At 37.0% G+C, this 23,794-nt stretch overlaps 1 protein-coding gene and 1 long non-coding RNA gene across 3 annotated transcripts in view; one reads left to right on the plus strand and one right to left on the minus strand.

Annotated features, from left to right (window-relative positions):
• The window catches only part of LOC135251591 (uncharacterized), a 102,083-nt gene that overhangs the window by 41,505 nt on the left and 36,784 nt on the right, over window positions 1-23,794 (plus strand). The window lies entirely within an intron of this gene.
• zic3 (zic family member 3 heterotaxy 1 (odd-paired homolog, Drosophila)) lies at window positions 12,085-17,093 on the minus strand. Its single transcript, XM_064329176.1, has 3 exons — window positions 15,805-17,093; window positions 14,791-14,954; window positions 12,085-14,343 (listed from the first exon to the last, which is right to left on the minus strand). Exons 1-3 carry the CDS (start codon window positions 16,802-16,804, stop codon window positions 14,161-14,163), a joined length of 1,347 nt encoding a protein of 448 aa, XP_064185246.1. The 5' UTR covers window positions 16,805-17,093; the 3' UTR covers window positions 12,085-14,160.

Raw genomic sequence — 23,794 nt, forward strand, 5'->3', positions numbered from 1 at the left:
TGTGTGCCTTTGCTGGCCAGTGAATATCATTCCTTAGACTATTATCTGAGGTTAAATCCGTTTCAAAGTTCTTGTGGATAATGAAGCAGTCATGTTCCCTAACACTTGGTTTTGCTGATAGGTGCATAGAGCTGACGCTGTTTTTCCTTTACGAAATCATGAAGGCCATTACCACAAGAACTTCTAGCTGCTTCGGTAAATTTGGAGAGACGTGAGTTATATATTTCTGAATGAATTGTCAAGAGGAAATGAAAAGTGGTAGGAACATATTTTCAGTATTACGTCTTTATAATGGTTTAATTTGTTGTTATTATTTCAGTATATTAAATTATGAATGTTCCAGCGTTCCTTCTAAAGGAATCGCTGAGCTGACAAAAACACGTATAAAGACAGGGGAGATGGATAATCTTACCTGAGTCAGACATGACTTCAAGCTGTTGGATTTCTAAACACAATGGTAATGTGCATTGAAAATAAACAGTTGTGAATGGTCCAGATATAGTTTGCCTGGAAGGCTCCATTGTTCCCCCCCACTGTGTCAGAAATTGGTAGGAGGGTGTGTTTTTCAAGATGCCTCATCTACATACTCACAGCCAATATCTATCTAATGATTGTTTCTGTTGAAGAGGCCAGCCATTTTGGCTCTGTATATTTCCAATTTGCAATGGCGTCCAACAAACGAAAGGCAAAAGTGTGATGTACTGCAGTCTCAAAGGCCCCCATACACACTGCCTTATGTCCCCGGACTGAGTGCCAGATTCAAAGCGCTTTGTACGTTGCCCTTGACTTTGAGTAACACATTAAATCAAGTGTTACAGTTCCCTGGTATCATTTTCTGGTCAAATGTCAGTGAACGCGGGAGAGGCATTTCTAGCATTTTCCGCAAGATTTCCCTCATTTGGCACAACAGTCGTTTATTGATGGGATTGTTTTTTCTTCCTTCTCCAACAGGAATGTTCACACCTTGAATGATTTGTTTGATGCACAAGGTCATTTTTAGATTTGAAACCCTGGCACAGCGTATTTCTTGTATCTTAGTCCTTCTGTTTCCTGAAGCAGTGCAGCTCTATATCACAGTCTCGTGTTCTTGTTGAGTCTCACACCACATTGTTAATCCACTTTGGGCCTTGTTTCTTTTCTTTGAAACAAATGTATAAATCCTAACATTACCTTGATGGAACTTTTGTTTAGGGCATTGACAGCTATGCTGCTAATCTGAATTTAGATTACCATTTTATTTGGATTAAAAAAAAAAATTAAAAAAAAAACATTTTCCCCCCTCTTGCTCACCAGCATATACATTTTAAGTCTGTACATAGATTCTATTTGGCTCCTTATCATCATTCAGAAATGAAAAGTGTACGTTAATAAAGCATTTTTATAAGTGCTCCCTGGGTGCATTGGTGACCTTTCTGCGCATGCTCCAATGTAATGTCTTTTGGAGGTTTGTCATGAAGTGCTGTCCCAGTTACTTGGGTGGACGTGGCTGCATGCCCAAAGCTGTTCCTTTTTTTGGGATGAGCCCCAAATTCAGTTAAACCTCCATCTTGTTTTGGCAGGCTTGAATTTCTCTAGGAAATCGGTCTGAACGGGCCAGGCCGAGCCGGCCGTTTGTGTACATGTTGTTTGGCCGTCTTCTTCACTTGATGTTGTAGTTTTAGTGAGGTTGATGACAGGTTGCGCAGGCCCAGTTGTGGCAGTTTGAAAAGTTGATTGTGTGCTCGTGCTCTTCGTCCTCAACCTTAAGCACAAAGTTTAGTCATAAGGTCTTTATTTTTAAGGACCCTCCCCCCCCCCCAATGTGGAATGTTCTTGAATCCATATTTTACGGCATTAAAATGCTGTTTTAATGCCAGAAATACTGGCTTAAATTGTCAGAGAGGAAATGGATTGTGATTGTGGATTGAACCTATGTGTAAATTAGTATTTGTAATATTACAAATGTTAGAGCCATTTCTGTAAAAAAATACTTTCTACTGTACAGTTTTTTTTCTTTACAAAATTGACTCACCAACTGTGCATTTATTAACTGGATTTTTATATATTTAAGTCAATTTATTTGTGCATTCATTTGTAAGTGAAAATTTCCTATTGCCTGCAGTGCAGGGCTGGGTGATGGCCAGATTTTCTGAGTACACCCACATGCTTGGTAGTGCCTTGCTGTTCAAGAATAAAACCACAAGGGACTTATTAATTAACTTTGAATATCTGAAGCCGTGGTTGTAAGTGATTGTGATGTCATCACGTAGCCTAATTGAAGGTTAGAGATCAGTCTAAATGAAATATGGGTTGAGGATGTACTCCATTAATGTTTACGTTATTTCCCGGAATTACTATATGCCCCTTAGGCCCCATTTTATATAATATAACATTTAACTTATAAAATTTAACTTAACACATATGGCATTTCATAATCCCTAGTATGTTTGTAAAACGTTCAAGGCTTCACAGTGCTTTCTGGATGCAACATAAATTGGATGAAATCTGCATTGACGATTCTTAATGATAAAGATTGAAATGTATTCCATTTCCTCATCCATCCCAGTTAAAGCACAGGTGACATATTTCGCCATTGGTGTGTAAACAACTCAGATTGGTTTAGTCAAATCTGACTGTGATATTGGTTTAGTAAAATCTGACTGTGATAAAACACTAAACGATGTTGAATTGAATTTGAGGCAATGAACAGCAATAGCAGATTCTCTGCGGACTAGAATTGCAACCATAAAGACAGTTTGTAAATGAAAGAATGCTTTGTCTTGAAACTGTTACAAACGAAAACATATTGTTCATAAGTAATAACATTATCGAATCAGATGGCTGTTAAATCTGTAGTTTCATATTTTTGCAAAATTATTTTCCACTGCTAATGGTCACAGCTGACCTGGTATCAGTTTAACTGTCGTGTTTATTTCTAGAGAAATTCATATCCAGCCATATCAACATCTAGTGATAGGTGCTGTACTCAGCTCAGCAAGTGCACAAGCTCATGCTACCTGGCAATGAAAGCATCCATAGTACATGTCTGGGAAATTGTATGATTGATTTGTTATTTTATTGATTGATTAACTGATTGATTATTTAATTGGATGTCTTTGAAAGTTTAAGAAAATTCATGCACAGTCAACATGACAAGATGTTAAAAATATAATTGGTCTGTTAACAGCACATACATTTAATATAAAATATCACGGTTGATCCAATCATTTATTTCCAGACTTATGTCCATTGTGTCCTCTTAAACGCTCCATAGTACCTGCTTCGTCTCAACAGATGCGGGACGTGTATGTGTATGCCTGTGTGACCTTGCAATACCATGCATGAATCTGACTACTCAGCACAAGGGGGCGTGGGTCTCTGGTGTTGTGCAGTCCCTGCACAATCAATAGGGCTGTTATTCAATTTATTGATATTTCAGGCCAATATTGGTTTACAGTCTCGAACATCACATTTCTACCTCCAGACTGTCACAGTAGTGCAACACAAAATGGATGGCACCTGCCCTCCCCTACACAATACACTCCCTCCTGCTACTGGTCCAGAATAAGCACCATCTCTGAGCACAACTGTGCCAGTCTGTGCTGTATTCCGCTCTAAACTAAAGGTAAATTATGCACTAACTGCACTGAGCTGCAAATTACATTCATCAATTAAATGCCAAATGTATTTTTTAAATAAAGCTTTGTCTTAATTTGAGGCCAACATTATAATTAAATGAAATGTTATTGTTCGTATTATTAAATGAATTTGCATAACATTGATCATTTAATGAATAAACAAATTAGTATTTCAAATGCTTGTGTTTTTTTTTTTTTTTTTACTGTGATTTCGTATTTGCCAAAGCTTATTATAATTACACTGACTGAGCCAGTCAATTTTAATTTAAAAGAGGGTATTTAGGGTTATAAGTGTAGACAGCCCCGACGTTGACAGATGCAGTTGATTAAAAAATATTTTCAAAATAAATCTGTTAAGCCTGACAAAATCAAATGGCAAATGCAGTAAGATGACCTGCGAAGTCTACAAAAGATTCTGTTTTCGGGCGACTGAGTTTGCCTTTATGTTTAAGTAATCTGAGTAATATAGCAAGTTTTTTAAATATAGGATACGGAGAGACGAAGAGAGCACTTGATGTTTGTTTTTTGCTGTCCTATCAGTCAACTAGCCACCGTTAACAATTGCAATGATACAATGTATTCTATTTGTAATGCAAAAGATCCAAAAGATGACCATTTTTGACCGCTGAGCAACTTTAATGTATGAAACTAACAAGCTCATGGTATTCAGGAGAGTTCATTTTTACCGACAACATTTCAATGATATACCCGTTTATTTGATGTTTCAGAATTTAAGAAGCTCGGTGTCCTATAGTAATTCCAGACTAGCGTAAGTGTTCTTTGTGTATTTGTCTTTGAACGTGAGTTCTTTGAGTAGGCCTACTGGCAAATCGCATTAAACTTAACTGTTTCTCTCTCTCGTTGATCTCACCTAGCGTGAATACACAATACAACGATTAATAAAGTAATTTAAGGATTTCACGTCTTAAACACGGGGCTCGAACACAAATTACAAATCCCTAATTTCAAATGAGGAGCTTTAACACACATTGTCTTGTATATTCACTCTAGGCTTTCATGTATGGGATAAAGAAACCTAGTTTTTCATTGATCTACGCATCTCGACCATTCCTCGAGGCAATGCTTTGCGCCCTGTAGGAACTTTAGGTGCAAACAACAAAAAGACACCTGATGACTTGAAAGGTGCGAACTTTGCTGCATTTAGTTCGACAAATGGGAAACGAACGAACAAATGAGTAGATTTTAAAGAAAATACGAAATGTTTGTCATGGACCACTTAACGTAAACTATGGGATACGTGGGTTGAACTTAGGCCGAATTATGTGTGCGTTGACGCTTAGTTGACATTAAAACTAACCTGTTGCAATTATTTCAAAAACTTTAAAACGGAATTACCAGATGTTGTGCATAGCTCTTATATGCAGCCCTTCCCTACAAAGGTGAATAATCAAAGTGTATGGATAAAAATTTGACCAATAAAATGTCTAGCAGCATGCAGTCGGCTCTGTGATCGCCAGACTGTTCTCCACTCGACTGATGCGATCTTATTAGATCGGAACACTAATTAGTGTAACTTTGTTAGACTTTCTCTCTAACTTCTGCCTAACTGAAGGCGACCTTGACGTTCAGACATGATTAGAGAGTAGGGTCGAGTGGAGGACCTTTACGCAATTTTTATTTTTATGATGTTGAGTCTTTGACAAGAGAGAAATGTGAAAACAGCAGAGACTTATATTCTCTGTTCAGAGTTCAGAATAAACCGTAAAGCGATTGGGCTGGATGAAGGCCTATATTTTCTGGATACAGTGGACGCTGGCCACGAATGAAGTGCGAGTCAATTGCCTATTAATACGTCTTTCATTAGTGTTTAAAATTAATCCATCAAAGTACAAGACACCATTGTGAAGACCTGCTTGCATTACCACTGCAGAACATCTGCTTCGTTGAAAAAAGGCGATTGCTTGAACTTGCACTCTGGGGACCCATTAAGTTCGACTCCTATGGCAGCACTGTGAATAAATTTATCACGTTTTTGACACCTTACCATATGCTGAGGAATTAAAAACTACTCTTGTTGAGCATAAAATTGATTATCTTTTAGAACTCCTCGGCAGTTTGCGAAGAAAACATTATTTCACTAATACTGAGGGTTCATTTATTATGATTTTAACGGCAATTTAATGACACCGTTTAGCTACACTTACTCATGCGAAAGAAAGATACCCAAAACGAAAACATTTCAAACAAAAAGCTGATAGGATGCGACCTTGAATTCAACGTTTCACAGCAGACTTTGGCTACAGTATACTGCTTCAGTTCAGCACAATACAAAGTAGGCCTACGCCTTTTAAAAAACACAAAAAAATACTTTTTAGGGAACCGAGGAGAATTCACCAATGTAGATGTGTTCGTTTACAAACATGTGAAGCAGAGCAAAAGTTTCGCGAGGAACATGTGGAACTAATAGGCGCTGTGGTGCACCGCTATTGAATTGATGAATGAATTTCGTTTACATAGCGCCTTCCATCCCTTTCAACATAGTGAAGTGTCCAGTATTAATTCAATAAGGACCGTGTGCACTCTGTAAGAGTTGATTTTAGACTGAATATTTTACTACATGAAAAAATGCAGAGAATCAGCACATTATTATTACATTATTTTATTTTTTATTTTTTTACATGAGGGTATGGGTGACTCTCTGTCTTAACATTACTTGAAAGACCATTAGCCTAGAGAATTATTGTTCCGTTTTGTTAGTTGTTGTTACACTTTATAATGACCTTGCATTATTTTCTATTTTCTTTACCATTACGCAGAAAACGTTCACGTTCGCTTGGGACGGAAGTATCTTTCCATCGTAATTATTTTCTGAATAGGCCTAACTTTCCCCGCCGTATGCGCTGCGCTACAACGAGGATAATGATTGCAAGGTTCTTTTTCTAGAACTTTTGTTCATACAGGAAACAGGAGGCGTCATATGAATTCCATACGGTTTCTGTGGTGTTACAATTTGTGTGTGTGTATGTGTGCTTGTATGTAGGCTATGTCTGTGTGTATGTGGGGTGGGTGGATGGGAGGGGTATAAAGGTTTTAATATCCTCAAGTATGCCCGATTTAATTGAATTCAGTACTGGAGAAATCTGAGAACATATTAATGATCATTGTAGGGGCTTCTTTTACTTTTCAGGAGAAAACACTATGTTCCTATTTCTAACATTTTGAATGCACCAGAGACAGGAGTATTTAAAGATACATTTTCCAAATGTAAAAAAAATATTTCAATCTTTAATCGTTTATTATAGTTGGTAAAATCGTAAAACGGAGAACGTCCATGGTACAGATACCAAGTTAAAGTGGCCTATAGAAAACATTTTAAGCGTGTGAATGAATGAATAAATGAAACAAAGAAAGAAAGAAAAAAAGTAAATGTTATACTTTTCACCTTGTTTCTAAGATATCAGGCTTAGAAAACATCTACATGGATATTGCTGTACTGGTACTATAATCTCCGACTACGCCTGGGATATGTATATCTTACTTCAGTAATATCAATGAAATCAAATTACCTTAAAGTACATTGCCCGGCAATCTTAGGCAAGCCATGAATCTCAGGTAGGCTATTTGCATTTGTTTCCTTTTTAACAACCTTTGCATGTGCCAGTTGTTTCACTGACTTTGCTTGAACATTAAACCCCGTGCGCTTCCATTGCTGAGGTGAATACCTTTCATATAGGCTACACCATGCGTGAGCAAGATAAAAAATGCTTTCTCACTTTGAATCCCAAAATTGTTCAGAAAGGTCAAGGTTAACCTGTCGGTAGAGCTCCAATGATGTAAGTTCTTTATTGCAGGGGTTCCCAAACTGTGGTATGGGGACCCCTGTGGGTCTACACAGGAGTACCAGTGACCCCCAAGCCAAAAAAAGAAAAAGAAGAAAAAAAAGCCTTTTAAGAGTATTTTGTTTACATTTACATATAATTGAAATAAATATAGCTTAGACTGGTATATAAACTAAAACTAATCTCACTATCACGTTATGGTAATATTATTATCCTTGTAGCTTATTTCATTATTTTACATATATGCAGATCTGGCATAGATCAGATTTACGATGAACGTATGTCATGGAGGTATGAGAACTTGGCAAAACTTTTGTGAATTTCCGCTTAACTGATACCTATTGGAGTGTGTAATTGGTTCGTATTGGTTTTTAAAAATATATATATGTATATTATTTACCTGGCTTAGCAGAATTGTTTCCTTAATGCGAATGTTACTAAATTATATGCAGACTGTCCCCCCCCCCCCCCCCCCCCAACCCACTCCCCCAGAGTTACACACATACACACCGAAAAGATAAATAAATAATTAAATAAAAATGAATTCATAAATAACAATCGAACTCTCATGGAGATCCGCAGTTGTGAAATAATATCTACGAATATTTCATTAAAATGGTTAGACAAACTTGAATGTTTTTCATTATCAGTGCATAGCTTAGAGGAATGTATGGTCATTTTAAATAAATGTTTTCCGATCACTTGCAAATTACATTGATATGTAAATAGTCTTAAAAGCTCAATCTACAACTGTTAGTTCTGAGGTAAAAGACAATGCTATTGTTTCTTATGTGCACCATAACAATAGTCATCCTACAGACTTCTATAAACGATTTGTGGAGACACATCCGGGTTTTCTGAAGATGTTTGCATCAGCACTTTAGCAACTAATTCCAGGTGAAATAATATAATTAACAACACGCTGGTTTAATTGCTGTAGGCTATACCATGATGGATACTGAGCAAGGCTGATATTTGCGAATATATGTTAGTGCCAAAATGCACATAGACCGAAAGGTCTGACTTTTAATTTATCTGTGCATTACAGTAAATGCAATTTCCTATCAGGCATAAAACAATGATTCCGCCACTTGTAACAATGGGGGATGTTTCCATCAGAGACCGGAGCAGTTTTGATCTTAATTGAATTGATTAGACCTACGCTATTAGGCCTACTGAACAATGGAACTACTGTTATAGTTTTTTTGATTGAATAAGCTAAATTTTGAAGAGAAGTGCTCAGGATTGTCAAAGGTTATATGCTCAACTCGTGTTTGTTCTTATTGCCTTCTCAACATATATCTGAAATACTTGTGTAACGTAAAAACAAGCACTACTATTTATCATTAATATCAGTGTGTCCAGACGTCTCATCAGAAATCATATTGTCACTGAAACAAATTATCCTTTATTATTTGTAAAAAAAATAAAAAACAAAACTGTCTGTTCCTTGGTTGGTAATGTTACGATGAAACATTCGCATTTGAACAGTAAGATGCACTTGATCCGCGGCGTGGGCCATTCATAATTTCTTTTAGACCCGACCAACCTATTCGAAATGACATGTTTTTATTTATTTTTATTTATTCACTTATTTATTTTGCTGCATGAAGAAGTGGTGCTCAAATGCGGGTGATTTGTTTGTTTTTTTAGTAAGTTCGTCTCTGCTAACATCGGCTGTTGACAAAGTTTAACAATTAAACATTTGTAGTTACTTGAGTAATACGGTCTAGGAAAGTAAACATGATCAGGGTGAGCCTTGCTATCTTGGTGTTATTATCCAGTGATATCCAGTTAACAATCACAGAATGAAGCTAAAAGTGGTAAGAATTTTACAGCACCGTATCATGTCAGTTGTTTAGAAGTATTCCCTAACAACATTCAACTTTAAATGGTTAATAAAAGACGGGGGTATTACTTGTTCTCATAATTGGTAATAAGAATTTGCTGCTATATAGTTTCAATGCGTTGTTTTTTCTGTGGCAGATTTTGTTTTGTAAACCGTGTCGCCATCAAACAGATATTAAAACGTTGCATGTCATTGCCCTTGTTGATATCTGCCTCGTATCAAGTTAACTGCTTCAATGTTGTTCATTATATTTAATTTGTTTTAATTTAATGCTCATGAACTATAATAATTTTAGCTCATTTTGGTTTCTACTTCAAGTTTCATATATATTTATATAATCAGTTATATAGGCTAAGTCGATCAACATTACATCCAATTTTTGTTTATGCATTACATTGTTTTCTTAACACAAGTACCCATTGCTCACTGAATTAAATGTTGTTTAATACATCAAAACACGTTACATATATTGCCCATGCAGTTATATTTTAAAACAATCAAAACGAAACCTCCGAAACTCTTTTGTAGTAGCAAAGCGTAGCCTAATGAACTTCCCATTGCTGGACGAAAATGGTCACAAGGTTGCGGGTAACGTTTTTTGTTTTAAAGTGGTACAAAAAGGAATCAAGTTCATGTATTAGTCGTCTGTTTGTATACATGCTGCGCGTTAAAATATACGTCCTGCGCCATATAACTTAGTGGTTACTGACTTCATTTGGATCACATCAACACGGTTGCGTGACAGAAAGCGTTTGGAACCTGTGTGCATGGGTTTATCCTCTTAGACCGCGCTTCTCCGCTTAGCCAGCAAATGCTGTGTGATTGAGTAGGGCGAAAGGGGAGGTTGATAGCTGAGGGGAGTCTGGTAGTTTATAGCCGTCAGTCTGGCGGAAGAGGTTCAATTTATGGTAACGAGCGAAAACCACGTACTCCCATAAAATGTATAAGAATTCATTTACGTACGTTTACGAGGCTTGCTATTTCTCTGGCAATCCACATAGCCAGCAATGTGCGCATGCACAGAATTTATGAAGCACTGTTTTAAAATAGCAACCTAATTGGTGCAAATACCTGCAGAATACAGCCATTGATGTCTGTTTTTAGATTTATTTATTTATTTATATATGTATTAACACGATGCAAGTAATCTGCACTGACAACAAGTATTCCCGCGCTGTTACTATCTGAACTGCGGTCAACATCATTACTATCAAACCACAGCTCCTATAAGAACTCTCGCCACGTGACAGGCAGCGCTTTCTAATCCCTTTGAGAACCCGCAGAATGCAGCCTTTCATGTCTTGAAAAGAAAAAAAAACTGGATCTTGGGATCTTGTCAACTAACTTTTAGGTACATGTACCAATAGCGTCCTATTTTGATGTTCTTCAGCAGTTTTCCTCGTCTTTAAAGATAGCCTGCTACAACTTCATTTACCAAGTTAAGATAAAATTTTATTGCGGCTCAGCGGGATACCCTGCGCCATCTTTTGACGTCATGAAGTTCCTCAGGAAGAACTTGAGCTATTCGGGAAAGGAAAAAAAGTCTTCGAGTAAGATAATATAACGCGCCTGCGCACGGAGTGGAAACAAATGGGGTTTAGATAAATTCTTAATACTGTTTATATTTGAAGATGGGGGTGGGTGGCTCCGTGGGGGTCGGGCTGAAAATATTTCAAACAACAAAAATATAATGAAATTTGCGGCGGTATATCTTTTATGCCGGGAACGTTTTTCAAGCCACATGTATACGGTCTATACACATGCTAAGTGATCATAATAATAGGTGCGAAACGTCCACAGACAACATTTTTATAGCTTTACCGTGTTAAACATCCTACATCCGACACAGTAGGCTGGTAAATATTGGAGCAAGCCCCAGTTGTTTTAAATTTGAAGGCAAGATTGGCCTATATCATGTGGTTACTGCAACATGACTTCATGGACATCATTCATGGCATCACCTAATTTATTTGCTGAGGCTAGAGCAACAAGAAATGTTCACTTTCTTCACATTTAATGTATGCATATTTATACTGTGTTTATATTAAATGAAGATATTCAATGTAATCGACGCATACATTTAGCTGAGCTTATATAGCCTGGCCTGTATATAAGCACATATACACGTATGGAGCAACGTGAGTGCACATCATTTTAACACCTTTATTATTCTTTAGAATGTATTGCGATTTACCGATGGGCTAAGGGTGTTTTTACACAACGTGGGCACACATGACATAATCGTGCACGTAACCTTAGTCGTTGCTGTGATGCTCTCTTCTTACATCAGGCAGCGTGAGGCAGAATATAATATCAACACTTACCAACTTTTACATACCACATTTCTGCTGCTCAAGTTTCAGAAAGTGTCCAGAAAGATAATAAATGATTCGTTTCGGGTTTTGTAAGACGTATACAGGTTTTTTTTATTTTTAAATATATAACACCGTTTTTATAATAATCACAGCAGAGAGTTTAGGTGTGCATTTTCCTTCGAGTGAACGTGCGAACAGAAGCACCAGTTAACGTTCGGCAACAAAACTTTCCCTCCCTCTCTACAGAAACAAGATGCTAAGATGGCGCCTTCTCACTGTCAAGTTCAAGTCGCCTGCCGACTCTTTTAAACACATCTTTCAAACGAAGAACAAAATACTGTAGCTATAGAAAAGGGCGATTTAAATAAGAAATAACAAGTTTTCACTTGGTAGTTTTATCATGTTTCATGATTTTAATTTCAGTCAAAATGTATATTCACATTTCCTCATAAATAGTTTGTAAAACAAACAAACCAACAAACAATAAGGCTACTTCCAAAAAGTACAAGGAACCTCAGTCTCCTTTTATTTAATTCCGAATAAGCGTAGTATTATCATTTGCCTCGAATGTGGCACAGTGACACAGTTCATCAGTCAAATGTTTGCTCTTCAGGAATATCTTCGCGCGTGACCCATTTCCTCCAAAAGTGTTACAACATCACATTCTAGTTCCTTTTATACATCAGAAATACATTCTGACACGACTCCAGGGCATGGGATGTCCAGGCGGTTAAAATAAAGTTTATTTATTTTTAAATTAAGGTATAGAAAATAGTATATAAAACATATATTCAGTAAATCATTTAAATAAGATTTAATATATCGCTGTCACATACGAGGTACTCTTTCTTTTTTGAAAGTAGTGCTGGTGGTTTGAAATCATTTTCATAAGCACAATATATTTTGTATATGCATAAGATTCAATTTGTAAAAATAGGTTACAATGCAATGTTGTAACTCTTTGTGCCACGTTAACACATTTTCCCTCATCCGACATATCTATTATTCTTCAGACTAGGTATGGTTTATACAAACACGTTTTTGAAAGCTTATTCACATAAAACAAGCAAATGTGTAATAAACCCGTTCTATTTGTAACACCACATTACTTAAACACAAATTACACCCTCAGTTTTTACATAAGAACTACATTTAAAACAATGCAAGCTGACAGACAAAACTTTTTTTATTATTTTAAAGTTACTGTGCCGTGACAGTTTATTGTCGATGATGCATACATTGAAACACTTACTTGCATCTACAAAGACATGGGTGGCGTGGGACCATAAATAATAGACGACCATATTCACTGGTGCGTTTGGGTATTTGACCCCAAATACTCATTTTGCTGTCGCCCTTGTTTAGAATTTACGGCTGGGAACTATATGCACTTAACTGCATAACATATAGGATAATTTTATCAGAGTGCAACGGGGCAATGTGTATACATGGCTGCTAAGGGAGTCTTTTAAACGCGCGTAATGGAGTGATGTTTGTACAAATGAAGCCTACACTCTGATGCCAAAAGTAAACTAAAGTAAATTACATAAAAATAATAATAATTTGACTAAAGTGAGAAGGACATTGACAGAAAAGAATGTGTACATGACAGTTCGCCATCCCACTAGATCATATCAGCTTTACATAATCTGTTATACAGGTATATCAGTGGCCTCACAAGATAAAACAGTGTCGATGGGAAAAACAAAAACAAAACAGCATTATATGGACAAATGTCAATCCATAATATTTATATAATTGCTATTTTTGAGATCTAAATAAGACACATTTATTTAAAAAAGATACAATCGTAATATGTGAGTTTGAAATTTGATCATTTATAATGTTAAGCTGGTTATGACCCAAAACTGTACATCGTCTTGTTAGAAAACATTTCCATAAATAGCATTTCAGTTTCGGAACTTACTCTGGCAATTAAATTACAAATTGATAAATATGGCATCATGGATATGTATTTACATAATTATTAACAAAAGGCAACGGTATATGCAACGGTAACAATCGTAATCTAATACCACATTTCTCCACCTGAAAACGGACTTTGACAACAAATTCGACCCCATCAAACAAGGAAAATACATTCACGAGTATATATTTATTTATTATTTATTCTTTTTTTGTTCAAGTTCAAGACAAGACTTTGGCACGTTTCTTAAGACTGTTTGAAGGTTTAACAATCAATTCAAAGGCGACATAAGCATCACCCTAATATAAAAGACCGTGAAAGATTCTTCCCTTTCCCATTATTTTTAAATAAAAAATTTGTGAAAAACATAAAATGAAAAATAAAATAATTATCTGAAATTTGAAAACTACCAAGGGAAAAAGCCTTTTAAATTTTTAGAAAGAACGATTTTATTATTTATGTTTTGTTCAAACTTGGAATAAAAGTCAAATTTAGAATCCTGAGAATGGAGGAGGCCTGCGGTTGGCTAGCGGACCTGCTATCTCATCTCCTCAAAAATGTTTTCCAATCCCATTATGTACACCTTGATGTGAGTGGTTTTTAAAGGTTCCTTAACCTTTTGGTCCACATTGAGAACCCTGTTTTCTCAGTTTCAAACGTACCATTCATTAAAGTTGGGCGGAAGTCCGTCACTGTGTGCTGAAGTGTTTTGCACGGCTGATGGGGGTGTTTTTGTCGGGTCTTCAGTGTTGGTTGACACTAGAGCTGGTGGTGTGGACGACTCATATCCAGAACTTGCAGCTGGAGAAGACTCTGAACCTTGAGACTCGTGCACCTACAAAAATAACAGCAATAAGTACACAGCAAAAACTGTAATACTCTAATATTGTATGTAAACACCAGGTGTGAAACAAAATGTCGAATACAGCAACTGTTGCAGTTTCCTTAACACTTTTGGAGCAACGAACTGTTCTATTTTTTTTCTAAAAATAAATTAATTTATCCATTCACCAAGGGCCGCTCATATTATTATCATATCACAATAGCTAACAAAAACCAGTGAAGACATTAGCAAACAACTCAAAATGAAGGATTGTGTTAATCTTAGGCCTATGTTTATATGGTTGTTGTGCAAATTCTGTATTTGTGTTCTTTTTGTAGGGGGCTGTAAATTGTAACCATAACACATACTGATAGATAGTGTAACGTTACTCATTTGTTGTTGTCTCTGGACTTGCCCACGTCAATACATACATACCCCAGCAGATAAACAGTTAATTACCTTCATGTGTTTCCTGAGAGAGCTTGGATGTGTGTAGGACTTGTCGCACACTTTGCAGATGTACGGCTTGTCCGACGTGTGCACGTGCATGTGCTTTTTTCTGTCGCTGCTGTTTGCAAAGCGTCTGTCGCAGCCATCGAATTCACACTTAAACGGCTTTTCACCTGCAAGATAACACGTATAAAGTAAATACAGAATCTCTTTAGTTCATTTACGGTCAATCGAATCCACCCGCCACACTAGCCTACAGCACATTATTTACTACTTGCTGAAAGAGTAAAACCGTTTAACGGGGACAAGTCTTGCGACTAGGCTACTCAGTAGAATCAGACGAGGATATCCACCCAGTTTAACAGCATACACGTGTAATTAAACTTACGAGATCTAACTCACAAAATTTGCAGGAATGCGGTTTGATTTATTAGATAGCCCACTTCGTCATGGCAATACTCATTGCTTTTTGTCAGTGTGGTAGGCTATGTGTAGTTTTCGTAAAGATACATTTTAAGTAAAAAAAAAAATAAAATAAACGAAGCTATTTAAAAGACATGATTTAATGATTCCGTGTGTTTAAAAGAAAAAAAGACCACCACAGAAAAGACAAAAGTGTAAATTTCATCAAAAACTTTCAGCGGAGGTAGACTAATAGCTTCACACGACGACTGTCCCCGGCTAATACACAAATTAAGAGTCGCAACAAAGCATTAGGCTTTGACCAAACGTAGTAGGAACAGCTTTTCAAACAAGCAAACATCCGTCGCCTTATTTAATACGAGTTATTTGTATTAAAATTCTTTAAAAGTAGGTTTACAATCTACAATCTACATTTGTTTGTTTAAATAGCCTGCTATGTGCAAACCTTTCTAAACTAGCTCGAAAACAACAACAAATAATCCAAGGCCTCAGATTTCCCACAACAGGTCGCACAAGAGTGTATTCGTTAGCACCGATCTCACTTTACCAACAACACGAAATAAAATAGTTTTTTTAATTAATGTTTTTTTTTTTTTTTACCTGTATGGGTTCTTTTGTGAATTTTTAAATTTTCCGATCTGGCAAATATTTTTCCACAGCCAGGGAAGGGGCAGGGGAACGGTTTCTCCCCAGTATGCACTCTGATATGGTTCACGAGTTTGTATTTGGCCTTAAAAGATTTCCCTTCTCGGGGACAGTCCTCCCAGAAGCAAATGTGGTTACTTTGTTCGGGACCGCCAACGTGTTCCATTGAGACGTGTGTCACCATCTCGTGCATTGTACTGAAAGTCCTGTCGCAAGTCTTTTTGGGTCTGTTCATCTGGTTCTCATCTATCCACTTGCATGACATTTCTTGTTTAATGGGCTGCCTCATATATCTAAAGAAAGCTCCCGGACCATGGTGTGTTGGTACGTTCATCCCCATGTTCATGTTGATCGGATGGTTGTAGTTGTGCAGCTGGGCAGTGCCGTATGGATCCGTCCTGGGGCTGGCAACCGGGCGGTAAGGATCAGGTCTTCCGAAAATGTCCCCGCGTAAACCCAGATGCATTTGACTGTTGACTACATGTCCACTTGGAGAAGTGTGGCTCACGGTCTGCTCATGTAACCCGGGAAACAAGAGATGTCCCGGATTTTCCGAGATTCCAGGGGGTCCATGCAGACTCCCTGCCGAAGCACTAAAGATCCCATGCTGAGCGCTCGCAGCTGCGGATTCACCAATGCCTGCGCCTCGGTTTCTGAACAAAAAGTCCCGAGTTGAATTGAACGCTCCCCCGCCGTACGAACCCACCTGCCCGCCGTGGTGGTGTCCGAGGGCAGCTGCGTATCCGGAGGCTTGTGGGGTGAACGCGGAGGTTTGGCTGGAAGCTAGATCGTGAGTTACGGGGCTAAGTTTGAAAGCTGCGGAATGGGGTGAATCTCCGAAGGGATTGAGCCCTAGAGCTGAGTCTCTGTTCCCTATATCATGGTGTCTTGGCGTTCCGAAGCCCCCAACTCCTAGAGCCGAGAATTGAGGACCGCTGTCAAGAAGCATAGTCATTGGAATCAATTGACGAAGTAAAACGAGGGAAAAGGATAAATAACAATAAACCCAGGCACGCGACGTTCTGTTAAACAACGCAGAATTGTAATTCACTTTTGTTTGGTTTAGGTCAGAATTTAAATGCAGAATGTAAAAAGAACGAAAATAACTTGAATACCAATCCTTGTCACAGTAACCGGGGGAGAAAAAAAACTCCTGCAACAGATCCTTGAGAAAGAGGATCAAACTTTCCCCCCCTCTCCAGGCGAATGATGTCCTTGGACTGATAAAGTCAATCACTCACTCCTTGCACATAAATGAGCTCGCGAGGCAGCTCTACGTTATCCAATGAGAGCTGGACTCCCTCCTTGGCACGTGACCACAGCAGCGCAAGTTAATTGGCTAGTTCTCTGTTGATTGGCACAGTTGAGTATTGAAAATGGCAGTTCATTTCAACGCTTCAATTTGATTGGTCAGTCGAGGCATTATTTGCAGGTAAGGCTACAGGATATTGTTGCGCTTTAATGATGTTGTCCCTTATATGTACGTCAGCTGATTTGAAACTTGTATAAATACTATTCAAAAAGTTAAAATTACAGACGTGCATCTGCGTTTTGTCTAGTTTTTTTTTAAACCTATATGTCGAGTTTCAAATGTAGTGTATATGTAGCTTAATATGAAGTAAACTAATGTAATCCGGGCAGTTTTGATTAAAACCACAAAACTGACCGTTTTCCCGACATGACTAGCTAATTACGAAGCTTTTACCTGTCCTTTCGAATCTGTAGGCTAATGTCCACCAGTGCTCCAAAAATGTCCCCTGGTGTAGGCTACAAGGCAAGCTATAAAACATCCATGCTACGTGAAATATTGGTAAGTTGGGAACAATAAAACTAGTAACCTTTTAAACCTAAAAATGGCGCTGCTTTTTAAATCCCTTGACGTCTTGTTTTAACTTTAACGCTTGCTTACACTCATTTTTATGCTATTCGTCAGGATTTCACAATTTCAGTTAGGATACAAATAACAAATCCATTCATTCAAATCTGAACAAGTTATTAAAACAAGTTTTCATAAACCCGTTATTTTAATTGATACAGTAATTTGAAAACAAGACAAAGTAGATTACGCTGCTCAAATTGAAGAAATGCAGTCTAGTCTCAGTTTGAATTGATTTTGACATGAAAGCTTGCACTTTATGTTCGTTTCTTCATTTTGTGAAAGTATTAATTTGAGTATTTTCTTATTTTCAATTATTTGTTATATTTTGTAAATTTAATTTATCGTTGTTTTAAGTATGTTTAGCAGAATTACGGAATGTGCTTTCCTTTCAGTCGCGTGGGGTGGGGAGTGTAGGGGGCGGCATTTTATTCCAAAGCTCCATAGGGCGTAGAACGACAGAATAAAAGACAGAAAGAAAGATGGCAGTAATTGTAATATCCTCAGATTTTTGCCAAGCCAAAAAACCTCGCGCTATTGAACGAGTTTCACAAGGTTGCCGCCGACTCGCTGCAGGAAACGTAAAATCTGATCAAGTTCAGAGACGCATTGAGTGCTTCAAGCAGCGCTTTGTAACTCCAAGCCTTTCACATCCCCCTTTTCCCTGCACTCTGTACCAGGAAGGAGTTCACATTCTTTATTTTAGAGATCTGGGAAAAAGAAAAAGAGAACATTTTTCAAATCAGTACTCCATTGCACATTAGTCCTGCACCTACCATGTATTCTTTCCTACAACACTTTCTTCGAGAATAGTCTTATGTTGTGAGGTGAGTTAACTACCATTTCATTTGTAGCCTAATATTTAGATGCTTTTTATATTTTTAGTTATTTATTTATTGATGTTACGGTAGTTTTATTACAACAGAATGGGACCAGCGACCAGTTAGGAATAGAATGACTGCATTTAGCGCAATGTATAAAGAAAATAACAAGTTTATTTGGTCATAACACGAAGATGATGCTATATCACGTGCGTGGCCTACGTAAGAAAGAAAAATGTGGTTCATTTTTTAATTATTTATTAGGAACCCTGTATCTCGTATAGGTCTACTAGTCCTGGTAATGGTTAACTGTGATCAGTTAATCTGTCAATTTACGCGAGAAGATTTGAACTATTCTCTAATTCTATTGCTTCGGTACCTGGTAACTTAAAGGAAAACTAACAGATATACAAATCTCTCACTCCCCCCCCCCTCTTTCTCTCTCTTTCATTCTCGCTGTCGTTCGCCTTTCGCACACACATTCTCTCTCTCTCTCTCCCTCTCTCTCTCTCTCTCTCTCTCTCTCTCTCTCTCTCTCTCTCTCTCTCTCTCTCTCACACACACACACACACACACACACACTCACACTCATACACACGCGCGCGGAGAGGGTACATGCAAGTTTGGCGATAAATACGCTGCGAAGTCTTAAAGCTTAAAATTTATGGCGACCTTCCTGAACTTTCACAAGTGACAGGCAGTTAAGTTTTCTTAACTTTTCCTCTTACATATTTTATTAGCTTGTTGAAACGAAAGGACTCACTAGGGTTATTGTGTATGGTATGTTCACAGTCAAGAGTGTAGCTATAAAATAATTAACGACAAGAAGCACGTGCACTGTTGTCTCTATAACAAGAAAGCATAATTCAATTAGAGCATCAACCAACTATTCTGCTCTATTAGGGGTCTGCAGTTGCAGACTATATAGGGCAAAACAAGGGCAGTGACCTTTGGCTGCAAAAAAGGCCCCGTGTTGTTCCAGGTTACTGTCTTCAGAAAATAATCTAAAGCAACTGTTGCTCACCAAAGAGCCCAGCACATATTATGGGATATCATAAAACAGCCTATTCTCCCGATGTTCTTGAATTTCAGAGGAATAAATTCCTCCAGATGTCCGGAATGTGGCGGTTGTTCAAAACAGCCTCTCCCGTGTTTCCTTCTCGAATGCTTTAGTATTAGGTTTAATACACAAACTTTTAAAGTTATATAACAACAACAACAACAACAACGATGATAATGATGATGATGAGGATGGTGGTGGTGATATTGATGATGATGATGCATGGTTGATTGATTGATTGATTGAAATTCTTTATTGATCATTAAAATACAAGTTCTTCTTTATTATGTCCCCTTAGACGTAGCTTACCTTAGATGTAGCTTAGGCTGCAAAGATCTGGGTGCCATTGAGTCCCCCAGCTTTGCAGTTAGACTTTGACTTTGAATGCGGAATTTAAACAGGACCTATTTTGTCGCATCAGGTTAGACTGTGGTTGTAATGGAGGAAAACATGTTCTATGTGTGCATTCTGTAAATACTGAATATACGCTGTTCTTATATTTGTAGTAAATCTGAAAAGATTTAAATATTTGTACTCAGTTCAGCATGCTTATAGAAAAAGCTGTTAGACATGGTGTGTCTGCTTAGAATGGCAAGAGGAGTGAATTAGTATTCATTTTCTCTCAATACAGGTACTACTACTAGTACTGCTATTACTATTACTACCATTAACAACAACGTTTTGTTATGATGATTATGATGATTATTATTAAATAATAATAATAATAATAATAGATACAATATGCCCCAGAATTACTAGTCTCAATAATCAGTGATGAATTAAATTCTGTTCTGTTGTCCTTTTTAGGCGTTTTTCTCCCCAATGTAGAATCGCTTAATTTTGTTGTAATGCGTTGCATGGCGCCCATAGACAGATATGGATGATAAAAATACCTTTCATGTGGATACAATTTAAGATAAAATATGTGTAGTTCTGTTCGCTTACTGATGAAAGCTATTCCACCGTCATTGTACAATGTTGTCTAGTAACACTTAAAGGATGGAAAGTTTCAATGTTTTTATGTTTCTTGCTGCTTCACATGTAGGTCTATAATTAGTTCACGGATGAAATAAATTTTTTGCTATAGTTAAATTTTACTCATGTTGTCCTCCCTTTTCGTTTGTGATTTTTTTTTTCAACCAATTTCTTTTTTTACCAAAACACATCTTGCCTGTTGCCATGAAAGATAAAGAGGTTTACTCCATCTGCTCACCTTGAAGCGAAGGAGCTCAGAGAATGTATCTTCGTGCGCGTGTCCTTAGATGTATTTTTTCATGACACTTGACAGCCAAATGCTCAATTATATTTAACAAAATTTTGTTTATACATACGCAATATGTTCATGTGTTGATACGTTGTCTCTGTGATTCATATTTAAAGAAACTTATTTTGTGATTATATTTATTTGTGGAAGGATGTTGAGGCCTTCAGATTTGTACTGCCTTGAGCATGCGCAAAAGCGTTCTTGGAGGAAGTCGGACTTGTATGTAGAGCTAATAAAAGGTGGGACTTCAAAAAAGCGTTACTTTTATCCTTCGCATTCTTTATATAAGCCTAGTTAATAGTTAATGTTCTGCACGGTCGCCTTCATCGGCATTACTCATACAAACATTCGGAGCATAGCTAGTAAATAAAACGAACCTGCGAATATGATCGGAATTATAGACAGCGAATAGAGGGATATATCAGTGAATAAATAACAATGGATTTTAAAGCACATAATAATTCACTTACATAATGACAAAATGTACAAAATGTACTGATCCGAAATAACAAGGAAACATATTACTTTGGTTGTCTATATTGCCGTTTTAAATGGTCAATTTTACTTAGGAGGAAATAATTTTCTTTTCCATATGGCTGAAATCAAAATGTGAAGAACTTGCTATCAAAAATTCGTTGGAGATGCCTTCTAATTGCATAGTGTATTTCCGAATTTCATACAGCTAGAAGGCGCGGGCTCCACAGGTTTATTTCTAAGGGACTTCTGCACAGCATTTAACCCAATAGGTACCAAGCGAAAAAATAAAAGTTATACACCTTCCGCAGTTGAATGGAAATTTTCACCATGGGTTATGTCATTCAATAAACAATGTGATCAGTATTTTTTTTTAATGCAAGACAGTACAGAATTAGTAATTTCTGATAGAGAAACATTGTGCTCGGCACCATTTGCATTTAAAGGACAAAGCATAAATAACTCGATAAAGTATTTTGAGGAAATGAATGACTCATTTTGTGATTATCTGGATTGATTATTAGAATAGCATGTGGTTGTTGTGCTCTCTTTGCGTTGCTCCTAATCAATTTTCTTGTATCGGACACGATCTCGATGTTCCAGGAACGATTCAGCAGGGACACTACGGATATTTCCGTCAAATTTTCAAATTATTGTTACTTGTCATTTTAAGGAATGGGTCTTTATATTGAAGAATAGTATGAACTTGAAAAAGCATTTTTTCATATTGTTGCATACATTGAAATATAGTAAGTTTGAATTTAAAGTGTTTTTCAGCATCTTTCGGACAATGCTTGGTAATGGCCTGAACAAAATAAACAACAATGTATGACATTTAAGTTTTAAATAAATCGTCCATTGAAATTATTTATTTACCTGCCGATCAATGAGCTTATTGCATCTTGTTCAAAATATCTAAAAATTAAAAGTCATGCCAACTAAAAACAGGTTAAGTGGACTCAACATTTAGGTACAGAAGTTCACCTTCAAAATCTTAAATTTAGCAAAAAGGAAAATCACACACACACACACACACACACACACACACATATATATAGAGACAGAGAGAGAGAGAGAGAGATAGTGAGAGAGAGAGAGAGGGGTTCATTTTATATGAATTACTAATTAGTATGAATACCATATGGGATGTGGGTGTGATGCTTACAAATATATGAAGGCGCGCAGGTTACCCATCAAAGCGAAAATAGAAAAAGAAGTCATGTAGAAATCCTAGTTTTTTCATCTTTTATATATTGTTTAGGAAGGTTGTTTTATTGCATGAATGGCAACTTCATGCCATCTTACATCTTGCCTGTTGTCTCTTGTTGGTTCGCTTCGACGTTTTATAGAGGCTGTGTGGGTGTATTATGCTCAGGTGCATTAAAGTGTTAATATGAGTCAGGCACCGTCAAAGCAAGGCCTTGCCAGGAATGCCACTTTAACTCTGAGCCACTTTACTGTGTGCGGTCTATCTAACAACGTAACATGTAGTAGGCGAGAGTGCAAACTGAAGTGGAATGCTCATGAGCCTTTTAATTACCTTCAAATGGTTATTAAGGCTAATGGGCTGCTTGCGTGCAAATATCACTCACTGCATTTATGTCTGTCAACAAACGTCATCCTTAGACCCCATTATCTGTCATGTGATGTTATGCCATTACAATGACTGCTTTTTGCATCTCTTGATAAATAAAGATGACATGGGTCACTGAGAGAATATATACATTCTTACTTCATACACACACGCACACACACACACACACTCTACACCACACCAATAATGTTTAACTTTATTTAAACCATTGAAAAATACTTGGTCAGGTGAGTGACTTGATGATCATACATTTCTTCCTTTTCACTTTTATTGTTTCAAAATGTATAAATGTAAAGAACCTGGAAGACAAAGAGCGAAGAGACATTTTCCCCCAATAGCCTGAAGACTCATGTCCAGAAGTTAGCAAAGGTGTTATGATGAGTAAAATCTTTTTTGTAAGAGGAAAAGCTACAGTGACAACGAATAATAACAACTGTGCAGTTGTGTTTACTGTTATATATGCGATTTCCTATGGTTTGACCCTGACTATATTGTCCCTCTGTCTTCTGTATAACCAGAAGTATAAAATTGTAGTTTTTATTAAGCCATGTAGTACGAAATGAAACTTAAGTATAATAATTTGTTCTTTGTAGGAAATTCATGTTATTTATTATTTATTTATATTCCTGTTTCCTTTATTTACAGTCATGCATGTACGAACACACACACACACACACACACACACAGTTGCTTATTTTTTTAGGAATACTAATTTGTTTATATACTATTTTATTTGTAAATCGAGGTGCAGAACACTTCTGTATTCGTCTGAGCTTTATAAGATATTGTCCAGAATGGGTGGTTTGATTAATTTTACAGAAAAGAATAAATTAATTTATACTCCGAAATCATCAGT

This window comes from Anguilla rostrata, chromosome 3 (assembly GCF_018555375.3).
Source record: "Anguilla rostrata isolate EN2019 chromosome 3, ASM1855537v3, whole genome shotgun sequence".
NCBI classification, from domain to species: domain Eukaryota; kingdom Metazoa; phylum Chordata; class Actinopteri; order Anguilliformes; family Anguillidae; genus Anguilla; species Anguilla rostrata.

Excerpts from the sequence above, each read along its gene's own strand:
- zic3 (XM_064329176.1), bottom strand. The coding sequence starts at position 16,804 with ATGACTATGCTTCTTGACAGCGGTCCTCAATTCTCGGCTCTAGGAGTT. Across the intron at positions 14,955-15,804 it reads TCACAAAAGAACCCATACAG|GTGAAAAGCCGTTTAAGTGT; the intron begins GTAAAAAAAAAA and ends GTTATCTTGCAG. Across the intron at positions 14,344-14,790 it reads CTCTCAGGAAACACATGAAG|GTGCACGAGTCTCAAGGTTC; the intron begins GTAATTAACTGT and ends TTATTTTTGTAG.